Source organism: Furipterus horrens, unplaced genomic scaffold (assembly GCF_987537825.1).
Source record: "Furipterus horrens unplaced genomic scaffold, mFurHor1.1.pri manual_scaffold_6, whole genome shotgun sequence".
Lineage (NCBI taxonomy): Eukaryota > Metazoa > Chordata > Mammalia > Chiroptera > Furipteridae > Furipterus > Furipterus horrens.
In genome coordinates this window covers 159,299,200-159,312,733 of record NW_028327176.1, presented here as the reverse complement: position 1 = coordinate 159,312,733, position 13,534 = coordinate 159,299,200, and the positions used below count along the sequence as shown (strand labels likewise).

Below are 13,534 nucleotides of genomic sequence, written 5' to 3'. Positions count from 1 at the left end.
GGACCAGCTGAGGATAAGCTATAAAGCTACGTTGCAAAGGGCATGCAAATAGGAAGAGGTAGAAAATTGTTACCTTTTTTGCTATTAACTACACAATGTGTTTAATATTGAAGTGAGGGAGGAGAATGATACTAATAATAATAACATGCACTGAATACTTATTATGAACCAGGTATATATAATTATGTTTCACAAAATTTTTATGAGGTAAGTAAACTATTCCCATTTTACCAATATGTGTGTTACACCAAAAATCTTGATGAGAAATTTTATGTTCAAAATTCAATAACCCTGAGCCATAAGAATCTATTGTTATAAATAAATAAAAAAATCACTTTTACAAATAGGTGATTCTAATAGCTAAAATAGAAATGCTATAACCTACTTCCATCACTCAAATAACTATCTTCATGGACAAATACCTCTGTCCATGATTTATTAATGGACTATTACAATAGTGGGCAAGCTTAATCATATTTAAACATTTTCCTATCTACATAATTATTACAGTAGATTTCTATCAATGATTTTGCTGTAGTCCATACATGTCACCAGAGGTTTTTGAACAGGGTAAACAATGGCATTATTTATCAGCACCTGTTTTTTCATTTTTGTGAAAAGTAAATAGACTAATATATATATATCCCCCCTGGCCAGGTTTATTTGCACAAGAACCACAGGACACCAGCCCCATGCAGACAGCAGGCCAGGGGACACACCAGTCCTTCTGTCCTCACAGCTGCAGACAGAGACCTCTACTGTGAAGCCTTTGCAGGGGCCGGGCAGGACACCTTTGGGAGCCCGAGGCTGAGGTGAAGCCCGAGACAGGGCCGCAGCCGAAACTGTACCTACAGCCTGGGGCTTGGTTTGAGCCTGGGGCTTTGCCTGAGCCTGGGTGGGGCTTGGCCTGAGACTAGGGCTTCGTTGGAACCTGGGGCTTGGTTGGAGCCAGGGGTTTGGTTGGAGCCTGGGGTTTGGTTGGACCTTGGGGCTTGGTTGGAGCCCTGGCCTTTGGCCAGCAGAGCCAGAGACCCTTGGCAATGTGGGCACAGGCATGCTTCCCAAGCTTTGGGTGAGCGATATAAGCAAGTCAGCTGAGCTTGCAGCTGCCGCCCTTTGGGATATTGGGCTTGACCTCCTTGGGCATCACCAGGGCCTTGATAGCCTCAGCATGTGTGCTCATGGCCTTGGCATTGTTGGCCAGCATCTTCTTCAGGCTCTTCTTGTTGTGCTTCTTGGCAAAGCGCATGTTCCTGAGGAACTTGAGGTCTACCCCCTTAAGAGACTCATATCTTTGTGATCCGGGTTTCTTGATGCTGTTTGTTTGCCATTTTCAGGACTGTTTGTGCATGGTGTGGTTCTTGGACTTGGCCCTCTCTGCACCCAAGCCCGCGACTCCCGAAGCACCTGGGACCTATATATGTATTTTAATGTTCCTGTATTTACTGACTTACTTAACAGCAACAAGTTTACAGGCATAATAAATAAATAAATAATGAGAGAAGAAAGCATAAAATTACTGAAAGCTATCAAGATAAAAATGCTGGAAACTCGTACTTAACCATAAAATATGAAAAGAATTTTTTTCTGTATTATTTAACAAGAATAAGTTTGTTAATTTTTTTAGAATAGTTTGTTTTAAAATTCTGCTGTTGTTTTTTTTTTTTTCTGGTCAAGGTATCATGCAATATTCAAATTCTCCCACAACCACATCAAAAATAAAACTGAACTACAGAACAACCATATTCAGAACCACCTACAACTAGGAATTTAAATTAGAAGCCACATTGAGGATGATAGGAAGAACGGAGACATGAAATGGGCTAGTCTCACATCTATGTGTGATGATTTAGTATCAGGAAGAATATCTTGACTATGGAGGTCCTCACTGAAGAATGAGAGGTCCCAGCTCCACACCACACCCCCAGCCCAGGATTCCATTGCCAGGAAGACAAATCCCCATAACTCCTGGTTGTAAAAACCAGCAGGGATTGAGGCTGAGTGAGACAGAAGGCTTTTGAAGTCCTCAAGCAGTTTCTTTTAAAGGGTCCATACTCAGATTAATACCCTCTGAGCTCCAAAACTGGAGCAGCAGCTTGAAAGAAATGAGGGAAATATAGGAAGGAACTGAATTGTCTGGCATCAGGGCAAGAGCTGAGAGGGCAGCTTTCTCCCAGACAAAAGTACTGGCAGAGGCCATTGTGCCCTTTCTGAGACTTCCTCTCATAGAGCCAACAGACAGGCATCATATCTGGAGTCTCCATCGACCTGGCTCACAGTTTTTTGCCCTGCTCTGTTGATTCCCACAGACTCCACCCCACCCATTTTGTCGGCTCATCTAAGCAGTTTCTAGTGGCTTTTCCATATGAATGGCCCTTGTACATACCCCCTACCACTTGCTAAGTGGCCCTAGGCCTGGAACTAGCAGCATTCAGCTTTGGTTCACAACATGGCCTCTACTGGTCATCTCCAAGCCCAACACAAGTAGCAATCATTTGCAGATCACTCTGTAGCTCTTGCCAGGTGGCTCAGGCAGAGCACAGGGGATGGCTGACTTTGCACCTCTCAGGAAACCCCAGAGCCAGTGTACCTGGTAGACAGCCTCAGACCACACCTGATTACAACCCTACCACCTCCACCAGTGAGATGTTTAAGGAGTGGGCTAGATGAGCACAAATGGTCTACTGAAGCAAGTCCTGCTCCATAGGGTTGACCCCTGTATAGCAGCTTCCCTGCTGTGTCACAGCTGCTCCTCACAGCTGGTCCTTACCTCTTATTGGCTTAGGGATCAATCCCTCCCAGTGATACCAAGAGCAATCAAGGCTAAATTACAACAGGACAGTGCACATACCCCACACAGGGTGTCCCCAGCTTAGGTGACTGAGGAGGCTGTTCCACTGGCTCCTACAGGACACTTACTACACAATGTCACTCTACAAAGTCTAGGAGATATAGCAGCTGTATCTAATAGAAACAACATAGGGCAATAGACAAAATACACAAACAAAGAAATAGGTCCCAAGTGAAAGACTAAGAGAAATCTCCAGAAAAATTACTAAACGAAAAGGTGGCAAGCAAACTATCACATACAGGGTTCAAAACAATGCTTATAAGGATGCTCAAAAACCTTAGTGAAAACTTCAACAGCATGAAAAAAAGACATAGAAACCATAAAAGAAGAACCAGTCAAAGGGTTACACTAACTGAAATGAAGAGTATTTTACAGGGAATCAACAGTAGCATAGATGATGCTAAGAATCAAATCAGCAATTTGAAATACAGAAAGCAAAAATGCCCACTCAGAAAAGCAAATTGAAAAAAGAATCCAAAAATATGAAGATAGTGTAAGGAACCTCTGGGCAACTTCAAGTGTACCAGCATTCTCATTAAGGAGGTGTCCAAATGAAAAGAAGGAAAGCAAAAATTTGAAAAAAAGAATGACAGAAAACTTCTCTTACCTGGTGAAGTAAATAGACATACAAATCCAGGAAACACAGAGAGTCCCAAATAAGATGAACTCAAAGAGGTCCACACCAAGTCTTCATAATTAAAATGCCAAAGGTTAAAGTCAAAGAGAGAATCTTAAAAGCAGAAAGAGAATAGCAGTTAGTTACCTACAAGGGAACTCCCATAAGACTATCAGATGACTTGTCAACAGAAATTTTTCAGGGATTGTCAAGAAATAGTCAAACTGATGAAAAGCAAGGACCTACAAACAAGATTACTCTACTCAAAAAGCTATCATTTAGAATCAAAAGACATATAAAGAGCTCCCCAGACAAGGAAAAGCTAAGAGAGTTTATCACACCAAACCAGTATTATATGAAATGTTAAAAGATCTTCTTTGAAAACAGAAAAATAAAATAAAAATATGAACAATACAATGGATATGAATACATATCTATCAACAATTGGATTTAAAAATCAAAATAAACAAAGAAACAGAACAGAAACCAACTCATAGACATAGAGAACATTTCAACAGTTGCCAAATGAGAGGGAGTTGGGGGGATTGATGGAAAAGATAAAGGGATTTAGAAGTACAAATTGGTGGTTACAAAATAGTTATAGGGATGTAAAGTATAGCACTGGGAATACATTCAATAATATTCTAATAACTATATATGGTGTCAGGTGGGTATGAGATTTATTAAGATGATAAAGTTATATAATGTTTAATCACTGGGGTGAACATGTGAAATTAATATATTATTTTATGTTAGCAGTAATTAAAAAATAAAAATTATTTTAAAATAAATTAAAATAATTACATTCTGGTGATTACTAAGCATAATATTACCATACAGCCCCTAAACATTATTAATTAGGACTAGTAGATGAAATTATCTTTTAGTAAAAGTCAGAAGACTATTCTGAATGTGACTCTCCACTATATTTATGGAAGTTAATTTTTAAGAGCCTCAGTTTCATTCTTTGTAATGTTGAAATAATGATACCTATCCTTCCTTCCTGACTTGGTTTTGCAAAATTTAAAGTTGATGATGTGGTGATGGTGTTTTGTAAGATGTAAAGCAATAGACAGACATCAGAAATGATTGATAATGACAATGAGACATGTACTGATACTTCTGCTGCACTGATCATGAGTTATGGAAGTCTATAAAGATTTCTTCTTCAAAATACACACTCAACCTGTTTTTAATTTAGAGAATGCTATATCATATATATGGTAATAAGATAGAGGGGTAGATGAAAACATTTACATTATTAAAAGTTAATGAAAAATAAAGCTCCCATCTGTGGGGGACTGTGCTATACAAATGAAACAGTTTTAAATCCCAATAAGTAAAAAATAATTGCCAATTTTTCTATTCTTGTGTAACAATTGGGTGATAAAGCATCATGACAGATTTTATGATCTAAGCAAAGAAGAATCTCAGCAATTTGAGAAAAGCAGCGAATGCAATGTGTGATAAAACCTGGGAGGAGCAATCATGCTCAGGGAGTCATCTGAAGTTTCAGAGCTCTTACTTTGTGTAATGAAATGTAAGTTTTAGCTAAGAAAAATAGTCTACTTAGATGATAATATCAATAGTAGTTATTCTGTATTGAGCATATTCTCTGTATCATTTCTTTACATGTATTGTCGTATTTAGCCTTAAACATCAATATGGAGCATTATTCTCCCCTTACAAACAACAAAATAGGCTTATGAAGGTTATTATATATTCCACATAACTACTCAGCAGCAGACTTAGACTTTGACCACAACTCTAGCTACTACAAAAATGCAGGAGATTGTGAGAAAATATTTGAAGTTTCAATCATGTTTATTTGGATCCATCATATTTTTCCACTACTTCAGTCTGATGTTACATTGAGCTATATTATACATATGTCAAGAGAGGAAAACTATTCCTCCACTTAGAGAAGGTGACTGCTTATAAAGAAAATAAAAAGTTCAAAGTATTGAGAACTATTTCATAACCTCATTAGGTTTGCATAAAATTGGCAATATGTTCAAAGATTTACCTGAGCATTTATTTGGTTTCTCCACCAGGCACTAGAGAGAATAGAAAAATGAACCATGTAAATTACCAATTCTCAAGGAACTTATGGCTTTCTGAGCAAGGGGACATGCACAAATAATGCAAAATTTACATAGTAAGATTTTTTTTAATAACAATTTAAAATAAAAACTAACAAGTTTAAAAAATAATATCAGTAACAGAACTTTTTGACTCAGTAAAAGTAAAAAAGAGAAAGGGCATTTCCAGTGAAAGGTCAGAGGAAAGAGACAGTAGGGAAAGAAGGAATTCTGAAGGTTTGGATGTTTCCACAGCTTCATACTTCAACTCTCGCAGATAGACATGTAGGAAAATTACTCCATTTTAAGGATTGGCATGGACAGGACAGATAATGAATGGTGAAAAATCCTCAGTCTTCAGGTGGAGGAAAAACACTCAATAGAGTTGGGAAAGGCAGTAGAGGTGATTAAAGGCTATGTTAGGACATTGTAATTGTATTATTTTATAATGATAGAATTTAAAAATAGGTCTAAAAAGAACAGAGCTGTGTTTTAAAGAGATTGTTGGTGTACATGAAAAAGAAAACACTGGATATGAGGGGCTGAGGGAGGAAATTCTTGCAATGGATCAGTCAAGAAATAATTAGAATTTTGGTTCAGAATTGCAGGAGGGAAATACAAAAGAAGAGAAGCCTGAAAATGTTATATGGAGAAATTGCTGAGTGAGTGGATATTAGTTTCTAGAGAATAAGTCTAAATAAATACTAACTCCTAGTTCAGTAAGGAAAAAGCTCTAATTTAGGCTTAAAGATAATGGGATCTGTTAAATCGAAGATAATGTAGAGGCTTCCAAATGAAAATATTAAGCAGATGTTGAACTTTTGGGATGTGGTGCTCAGCACAGTAATTGGAAATGATGATCGAATTTGAAGTTACGCATGTAGCTGACTTTGAGTTCTTGGAAGTGGATGCTGAACACACAAAAAAGGAAACAGATAAAGATTAAAGAGGGAACTATTTGAAATACCTGCATTTGGGATGTGAGACGAAAAAGCAAAATATAAGATTCTGCATCTAATGGTTAAAGCAAAAAAATGTATTGAGAAATAAAGTTAACTGTTGTAAAGTGCAATAGAAGTGGAATATACAATAAGATTAGAGATTGGATTTCATGTTTGGAATTGGTACCTTTGAAGGAATATTTATAGTGGGACATCAGAGCCAATCCATATTTTTAGATATTAAAGAATGAAGAGACAAAAGAAAAGAAGGACTTCATATAGAGAGAACCAATCCAGGTAATTCAATCCACTAACTGGAAATACTGTAAGTTTATCACATTGATAAAATCAAATGAATGGTTTCCAAGACATTTTTCTTTAAACCATGTACATACAGCCTAAGACTTCAAACCTAGCTCAGTCATATCTGAAATAATAAAATGCTTATTCCTTGGAAAAATAGATGCAAACTTGCACTATTTCAAAATAGAAACAAAAGGAAAATACTCAAACCAAGAGAGTTGCTAAAATTGACCTTTCTTTAATGGTTTACCACAGGGAAGAAACAAAGCAAAGAGCCAGTCTTGCAATGTGGAAATAAAGGTGGGATGAAACATGCTTCATAGGGGTAGATGTCACAGAAAATCCAACAAAGGTATGTTAAGATTTATTGGAAGAAAAGATAGATTATAGCTTAGTGTTTATTATGGGACATAAGTATAGCATTTATCTGAAACAAAATTTTTAAAGAAATTCCTCTTGCTCATTTGAAGTGCAAAGTCCAGAGGAAATTACAGTAAATTGGGGAAATTGCAGGCAGCTGCCATTATTGATCCCCTAGTTAGGAGTGCCCAAATGTGAACAAAAAGAAGGAGCATGCCAATGTTTCTTGCCCTTTTAAGGACATCAAGGGAGTCTGTGAGCACCATAGCTTAAATCTCTAAAACAGGCTTGCATAGTGTCCAAGAAATTTACAGTGTAAAACAATCAGTTATGTTCGGCATCAAAAACAGCACTGGACTGCAAAGTGGTATTTCCTCTATGGTCTAAAGATGAGAAATAAGCATCTGCCTGTTGCAAGGTTCACACCTGACCCATGCTCCTTTCTTCACCTTTTTGTGCTTCCCAACCACGAGAACCACACCACACACACACCCCTTTTAAGTGATATTTTCCTGATGATTTAATTTATCTATTAATAAATAAAAATAATTTTGATTAATAAGCTTTCACTTCTTTATCATTTAAGTAACAGTTCTTTGGCTGAGTCATCAGCAAGTGTCAAAAAATCTAAATTAAATCAACTTAAATATAAAGTAAATCTATTCATTAGTAATTTAAGAGTCTAGGCATATATATTTAATTTGAAATGAGGTTTGATCCAGTGGCTCAAATGATATGACCAAAGATCCATCCTTCTCCATTTCTCTGCTTTGCACTCTATAGTGATAATTTACCTGGAAATGTCAACTTGGTCCCTTTGGCAAGCTAGTCCTACCCCTTCAGGTAGGCAGCATGGTTTCAGCAGGTCTTGACTTGAACTCTTCATGCTATGTTGCACAGAGAGAAAAAAGCTAATTTTTTCCCACCAGCCTTGGCAAATGTTATCTCTCATCACATGAACTCTGATTGGATAACAATCTGACTGCTGTGTCTACCACTGTGGCTGAATGTTGGGATAAGCCAGTGGTTTAACCAAGTCCTACTCCCGGAATATAGAATCAAGTGGAGAGTGGAGTCAATCTCACATGTCACTTATCAAGAGAATAGAAAAGAATGATTCCCCAGAGAAATGCTGTAGCACTATTTAACTTCTCTCTCCTCCAAATAAAAAAAAAAGTGGGGAATGTAAAATAATGCTGAGTAACAAAAATACCAATTTACTACAAACTTCCCTAGCCTCATTAGTAGAGGGAAGACCTAAATTAGATCAACCAGAAACTATTAATAGCTTCATCATATTATGCAAAGTGGAGATTAGTACAAACTGCTGGCTCATTTAATATACCAATTGAATATAAATATTGAATTAGAAGAAAAAAATGTTATTTGGAAAATAAGGTATCATTTTGTTGGTATTCACCTAACAAAAAAGTTCCTACTGGCCAAAATAAGGCTCTAGTAGGTTATCCTTCTAGGCAGATATGAGTTTTCTGATTCTATATACTTTTCAGTACAACCCTATCAGTATAATTTTAGGTTCAGTTGAATCTTCATTTCTAAGGTAGATATCTTTAGTTGGAAAAATCTTTGTTTCAGTGTAGGTTATTAAATTATTTCCATGGAACAAGTCAATCTCTGGGAAGGTTACCTGGCATAGGTGTTCACAAGACTTCATCAACCCTTCATGCTCCATAAATAAGCAGAAGGTATTACTGAATACTCAGTATGGCTTTGCTGCCCATCAGATTTTGAGATCTGCATGGTGAGAAGTTAGACTCTGTAAAATTCAGATGATAAAGAAAACATGGTGTTTTTTTCTGATTTTTAATCTGCATGCAGCACTGCTGCAAGAAATTTTCCACTTCCACGATAAGAAATACTCTGGAAATTTCAGGGAACAGGAGGGTTTATATTTCTAAGCCAGATTTACCCACCCGCTTGTGGATTCAGTAAATATTTATGAGGAGAAGGAATGGCTAGTTGATAAGTGAAGGTGACACAATTCCAAAGTAAAATGAACCTTTAAATATTTATTTTAACTGTAAATATTGCTGGAGAAGGAGTAAGAAGGAAGAAAATCTTTCTACCATTATGATAACCTGAGCAGATCATTTCATTTTGGAAATATATTGATTCTCATTAAACCCTGCATTACAGAACCCATGGAGGATAATAGAGTTGTTTTATGTCTTCACTGGTAGAAAACAATTGTAATTTTAATACTTCCTTCAATGATACTACAATAACCAAAAATATTTCTGTTGTATATATAAAATTTAACCATGACCATACACATATACATATAAATTATATATATATATATAGAGAGAGAGAGAGAGTGAGAGAGAGAAATAATATTTAATGATAAAAATCAAGAATCAAGATCAATGATATTCCAAGGTAAGTTTTTTAAGATTTAAAGAAACAGATTTTTAAGGTTTCTTTTTAAATTAGACATCTTTTTATTTTTTAGTTAGTTTTAGACAGAGGGGAAGGGAGGAGAAAGAAAGGGAGAGAAACATCATTGTGTGGTTGCCTCTCATGCTCCTCCATCTGGGGAGCTGGCCAGCAACCCAGGCATGTGCCCTGACTAGGAATCAAACCAGTGACCCTTTCGTTCACAGGCCAGCATTCAATCCACTGAGCCACACCAGCTAGGACTAGACAGCTTTTAATGTAATACCAAAGAAAGGCAAGAGGGGTTTGGCTATATTTTGACAAATCTTTTGTAGAAAAGACTTTGAATAAAAAACTTTTTTTCTATTACAACAAAAAGAAAGGGTTGTGTATAATTGCCAAAATCTCCATGTGTTAATAATAATGACTATATTTTATATTTTGTTTAAGCAGTTACTTATTAGCAATAGTGGCCAGTGTTTTTAACTGCTTGTGCCATACATTCCAGAATGTGACTCTCTTTTAAATTAGTTATAACTTTAGCCCTTACATTTTGGTCAATGATTGATTTTTAGTTAATTTTTGTATATTGTATAAGCATTAGCAGCAGACAGTCTGTCCAGTGCCGTGTAGAGACTTCCCCATTGGCCAAGATGGCAGCGTGGGGAGGTACTTGCACTGAGTGTATAGAAAGCTAGAAATATCAGTGGATAGGACCAGAGCATGGCCAGACCATGCAAAAAGCTAGCACAATAATTGAATAGAAAAAAAAACCTTCTCCTCCACCTTCCAGTATCAGACTGGGGGTGGGACCAGAGGAAGGCAGGCACAATCCCTATAGAAATCAAAATGGCAAATATGTAGGTGCTAAACAAAGCCTTTTAGTCTAGCCTGGGGAAAGAAGGGCTTGGTTGGAAGGTAGAACCACTCATCGTATGTGAAAGTTTGGGAGATTGATTTGTCATTCTGAGAAAGCACCTGACCCATCCCATATACAAACTAATATAATCCCAGGGGAACAAAAAGCCTGGCTGATTCATGGCTCGTTCTGGCTTATGACCTGGACTTGCATAGGTTACTCACCTGTTCTCTCCATGGGCCACGTGGCCTTAGGCCTCCAGGAGTGACACACTCTCTCTCTCTCTTTCTCTCTCTCTCTCTCTCTCTCTCTCTCACTGCATGCCCACCTGGTGATATATACTGGCCATGGTGTTTGCACACTTTCCTGGGAGTACTTAACCTTGCAGCTCTAGCAGCCGCATGGCCCATGGCTGTTCAGGCTCCACAGACAGGCTCTAGGAGGGAGTTTGAAACAATAGCAGCCAAGAACAAGCTAAGCTACCTGGATGAGGACTGTGTCAATTTATCAGCTGCCTGTGAGCTTCAAAGGACTGTACTTTGGACACTGGCTTTTGTCTTGGTCTTGCTGAGGAGACGGTCTTTGAGACAGGACTCCACCATTCTCCCAGGTTATATGACACCTGAACAAACCTCTTTCCTTTTGTATTAGTACCTGCCTTAAGAGTGTGATCTGGCTTCTGTGGCAGCAGGCTGCTGAACCTCTGTTTTTGTTTGGTTACATAGGAAAGGGGTCCAACTTAATTCTTTTATGTGTGGATATTCAATTGTTCTAGCATCATTTATTGTAAAAACTGTTCTTCCCCCAGTGAATTATCTTGACACCCTTGTCATAAATGAATTGACCATAAATGTAAGAGTTTATTTTTGGACTTTCAATTATATTCCATTGATCTGTAAGTTTATTCTTAAGCTAGTATCAACACTGCTTTGATTACTGCAGCTGTTTATAAGTTTAGAACTTGAAAAATGTAAGTCCTCCAACTGTGCTCTGTCTTGTCTTTCAACATTTTATGTATAATTTGTGTGACTAGGTGTATTTTTGAATTAATCTATTTAAAGTTCTTGGATGTGTAAATTAATGTTTTCAATCAGATTTCAGACATTATCAGCCATTATTTATTACATTATTTCACCCATTATTTTTGCTCCTTTGTCTTTCTTTCTTCTCATATTTCCATTATGCATATTTTGGTGCACTTAATGGTATTCAAGTTTCTCTGAGGATCTGTTCATTCTTTCTTCTTTTTTCTTTCTTTGAATTCAAATTCCATAATCTCTATTGATTTATATTCAAATTTGCCAATTTTTTCTTCTGCCAGCACAAATCTATTAGTTGAGCCTCTGATGAGTTTGTTATTTTGGTCATTCTACTTTTCGACTCCAGAACTTTTATTTGGCTCTGTAAAAGTTATTTCTATATCTTCATTGATATTTTCTATTTGATGAAACACTGTTCTCACACCTTCCTTTAACTGTTTATACATGGTTTTCTTTTGTTCCTTGCATACACTTATAATGGCTGCGTTGAAGGCTTTTCCTGCTAAATTTCACATCTGATCCTCTTAGAAGCAATTTTAGTTGCCTGTTTTTTGTTTTTTTTTCCTTGCGTGTGACTCACCCTTTTCTATTTCTTTGCATGTCTCATTATTTTTGGCAACAAATTGAAAACCTTATATATATATATATCTGTAGCAGGTTCTGAATCCTGATACCATCATGCATGGGTTAATGTTGCCACTGTTTGCTTGGGCATTTACTTATTTGTTTAGTGAATTGACTAATTTGACTCTTTGAAGTCTGTTTCCCCTAAGTGTTCACCCTGTAATCTCCCTGTCAGGTATTGTTTCTTGTTTTTGTCTTTTAGCCTGTCTACTCAGGGGCTGCTTCTTTAATTCAAAAGTTGTGCTTAGCTTTTTTAGCCAGTTAGATTTTCACACTCAACCCTTGTATGTATTTGTTGCTTGGATATTGCTATCGCAGTTCAAGTAGTTTGGGTTTTTATCTCATGCTCAACCAGAGATCAGTAGCTTCTATTTTTCCTCTATGATAACTTCTGAAAAGGCACAGTCTTGAACATACACATAGTCTTAACATTGTGAAGGCTGCATGGGATTTTATTTTTAAGCCTGGCTTCCTAACATTTGCCCCTAGGTTAGGTTAGTTTATTATTCAATCAGTTGTCAGAAGTTCTGCTTAAGGTCCTACTTCTAGTGAGGATCCTGTCCTTTGTTGATTGATCTGTTTACTGCTCAGGGATATTGTCACTTCTGCCTCACTCACTGCTCTGGTTGGTCCTGAGCAAGTCATGGCTAGGGCTTGCATACTACCTTCTCTAATAGCAGGGTTGACTGTGATCCCAAGAGAGGTCTTCTTGGTGTCTCTTTGTTGGTCCTCTCTATTAATAAGAGCCCTTTCAATTACACCAAAATATCTATTCTTTTCAACAATGCTCTTAGGTAAGAGATAGAATTCTCCCTGCTCTTTCACATAAAGTCATTCTCCCCTGAGCTGTGGAGATTTTTGTCTTGAAGGCTTGCCTTTCCCTGAAAATAGAAACTCTGTAGCACTGCACAAAAGCTGGAGTCAGAGACAGTGGCCTGCTCCTCATAGAGTGACACCTCTGCTTGACAAGAAAGTGCTGGGAGCATTCACTGAGGTGTAGTGGTTCCTAGTGTTTTTGGCTTGCATCTCCCAGAGTAAAATCTACCTCATATCTGACCTGAATTAGGAGTGTTGGAGCCCTGGCTTGTAATTAGTCTGCCATGCCTGGTTAAAATTTCTAGTTTATGAATGGGGTTTGTACAGAGAGAGAGAGAGAGAGAGAGAGAGAGAGAGAGAGAGAGAGAGAGAGAGAGATGTTGCTCTCAGCCACTCTTTTCTGAAATAAAGCTTTGCAACAAGGGACTAGAGGAGATGAAAAAAGTTGGCAGCTTACTCTTCATGAGTTGAAAATGTAACCATAGACTGGGACCATGGGGGAGAGGAAGCTCCTTCCTCATTATTACATTCAGCAGAATTAGAGCCCCTGAAATAGTTTTCCTAAGAAGGAGCTTGGGGGAGTAGGAGGAAGGGAGTAGGTTGTGGTTCAAATGTAGATGTTGTAGATTTTCTTGAATGAATGTTT

At 37.4% G+C, this 13,534-nt stretch overlaps 1 protein-coding gene across 1 annotated transcript in view; it reads right to left on the bottom strand.

Moving 5' to 3' along the window:
- Positions 1-913: 913 nt before the first annotated feature.
- The window catches only part of LOC150007690 (large ribosomal subunit protein eL29-like), a 136,541-nt gene continuing 123,920 nt past the window's right edge, over positions 914-13,534 (bottom strand). Inside the window, 2 exon segments of the mRNA XM_090280828.1 lie at positions 914-1,414; positions 12,616-12,805. Coding sequence (XP_090136954.1) covers positions 914-1,414; positions 12,616-12,805 — 691 coding nt within the window.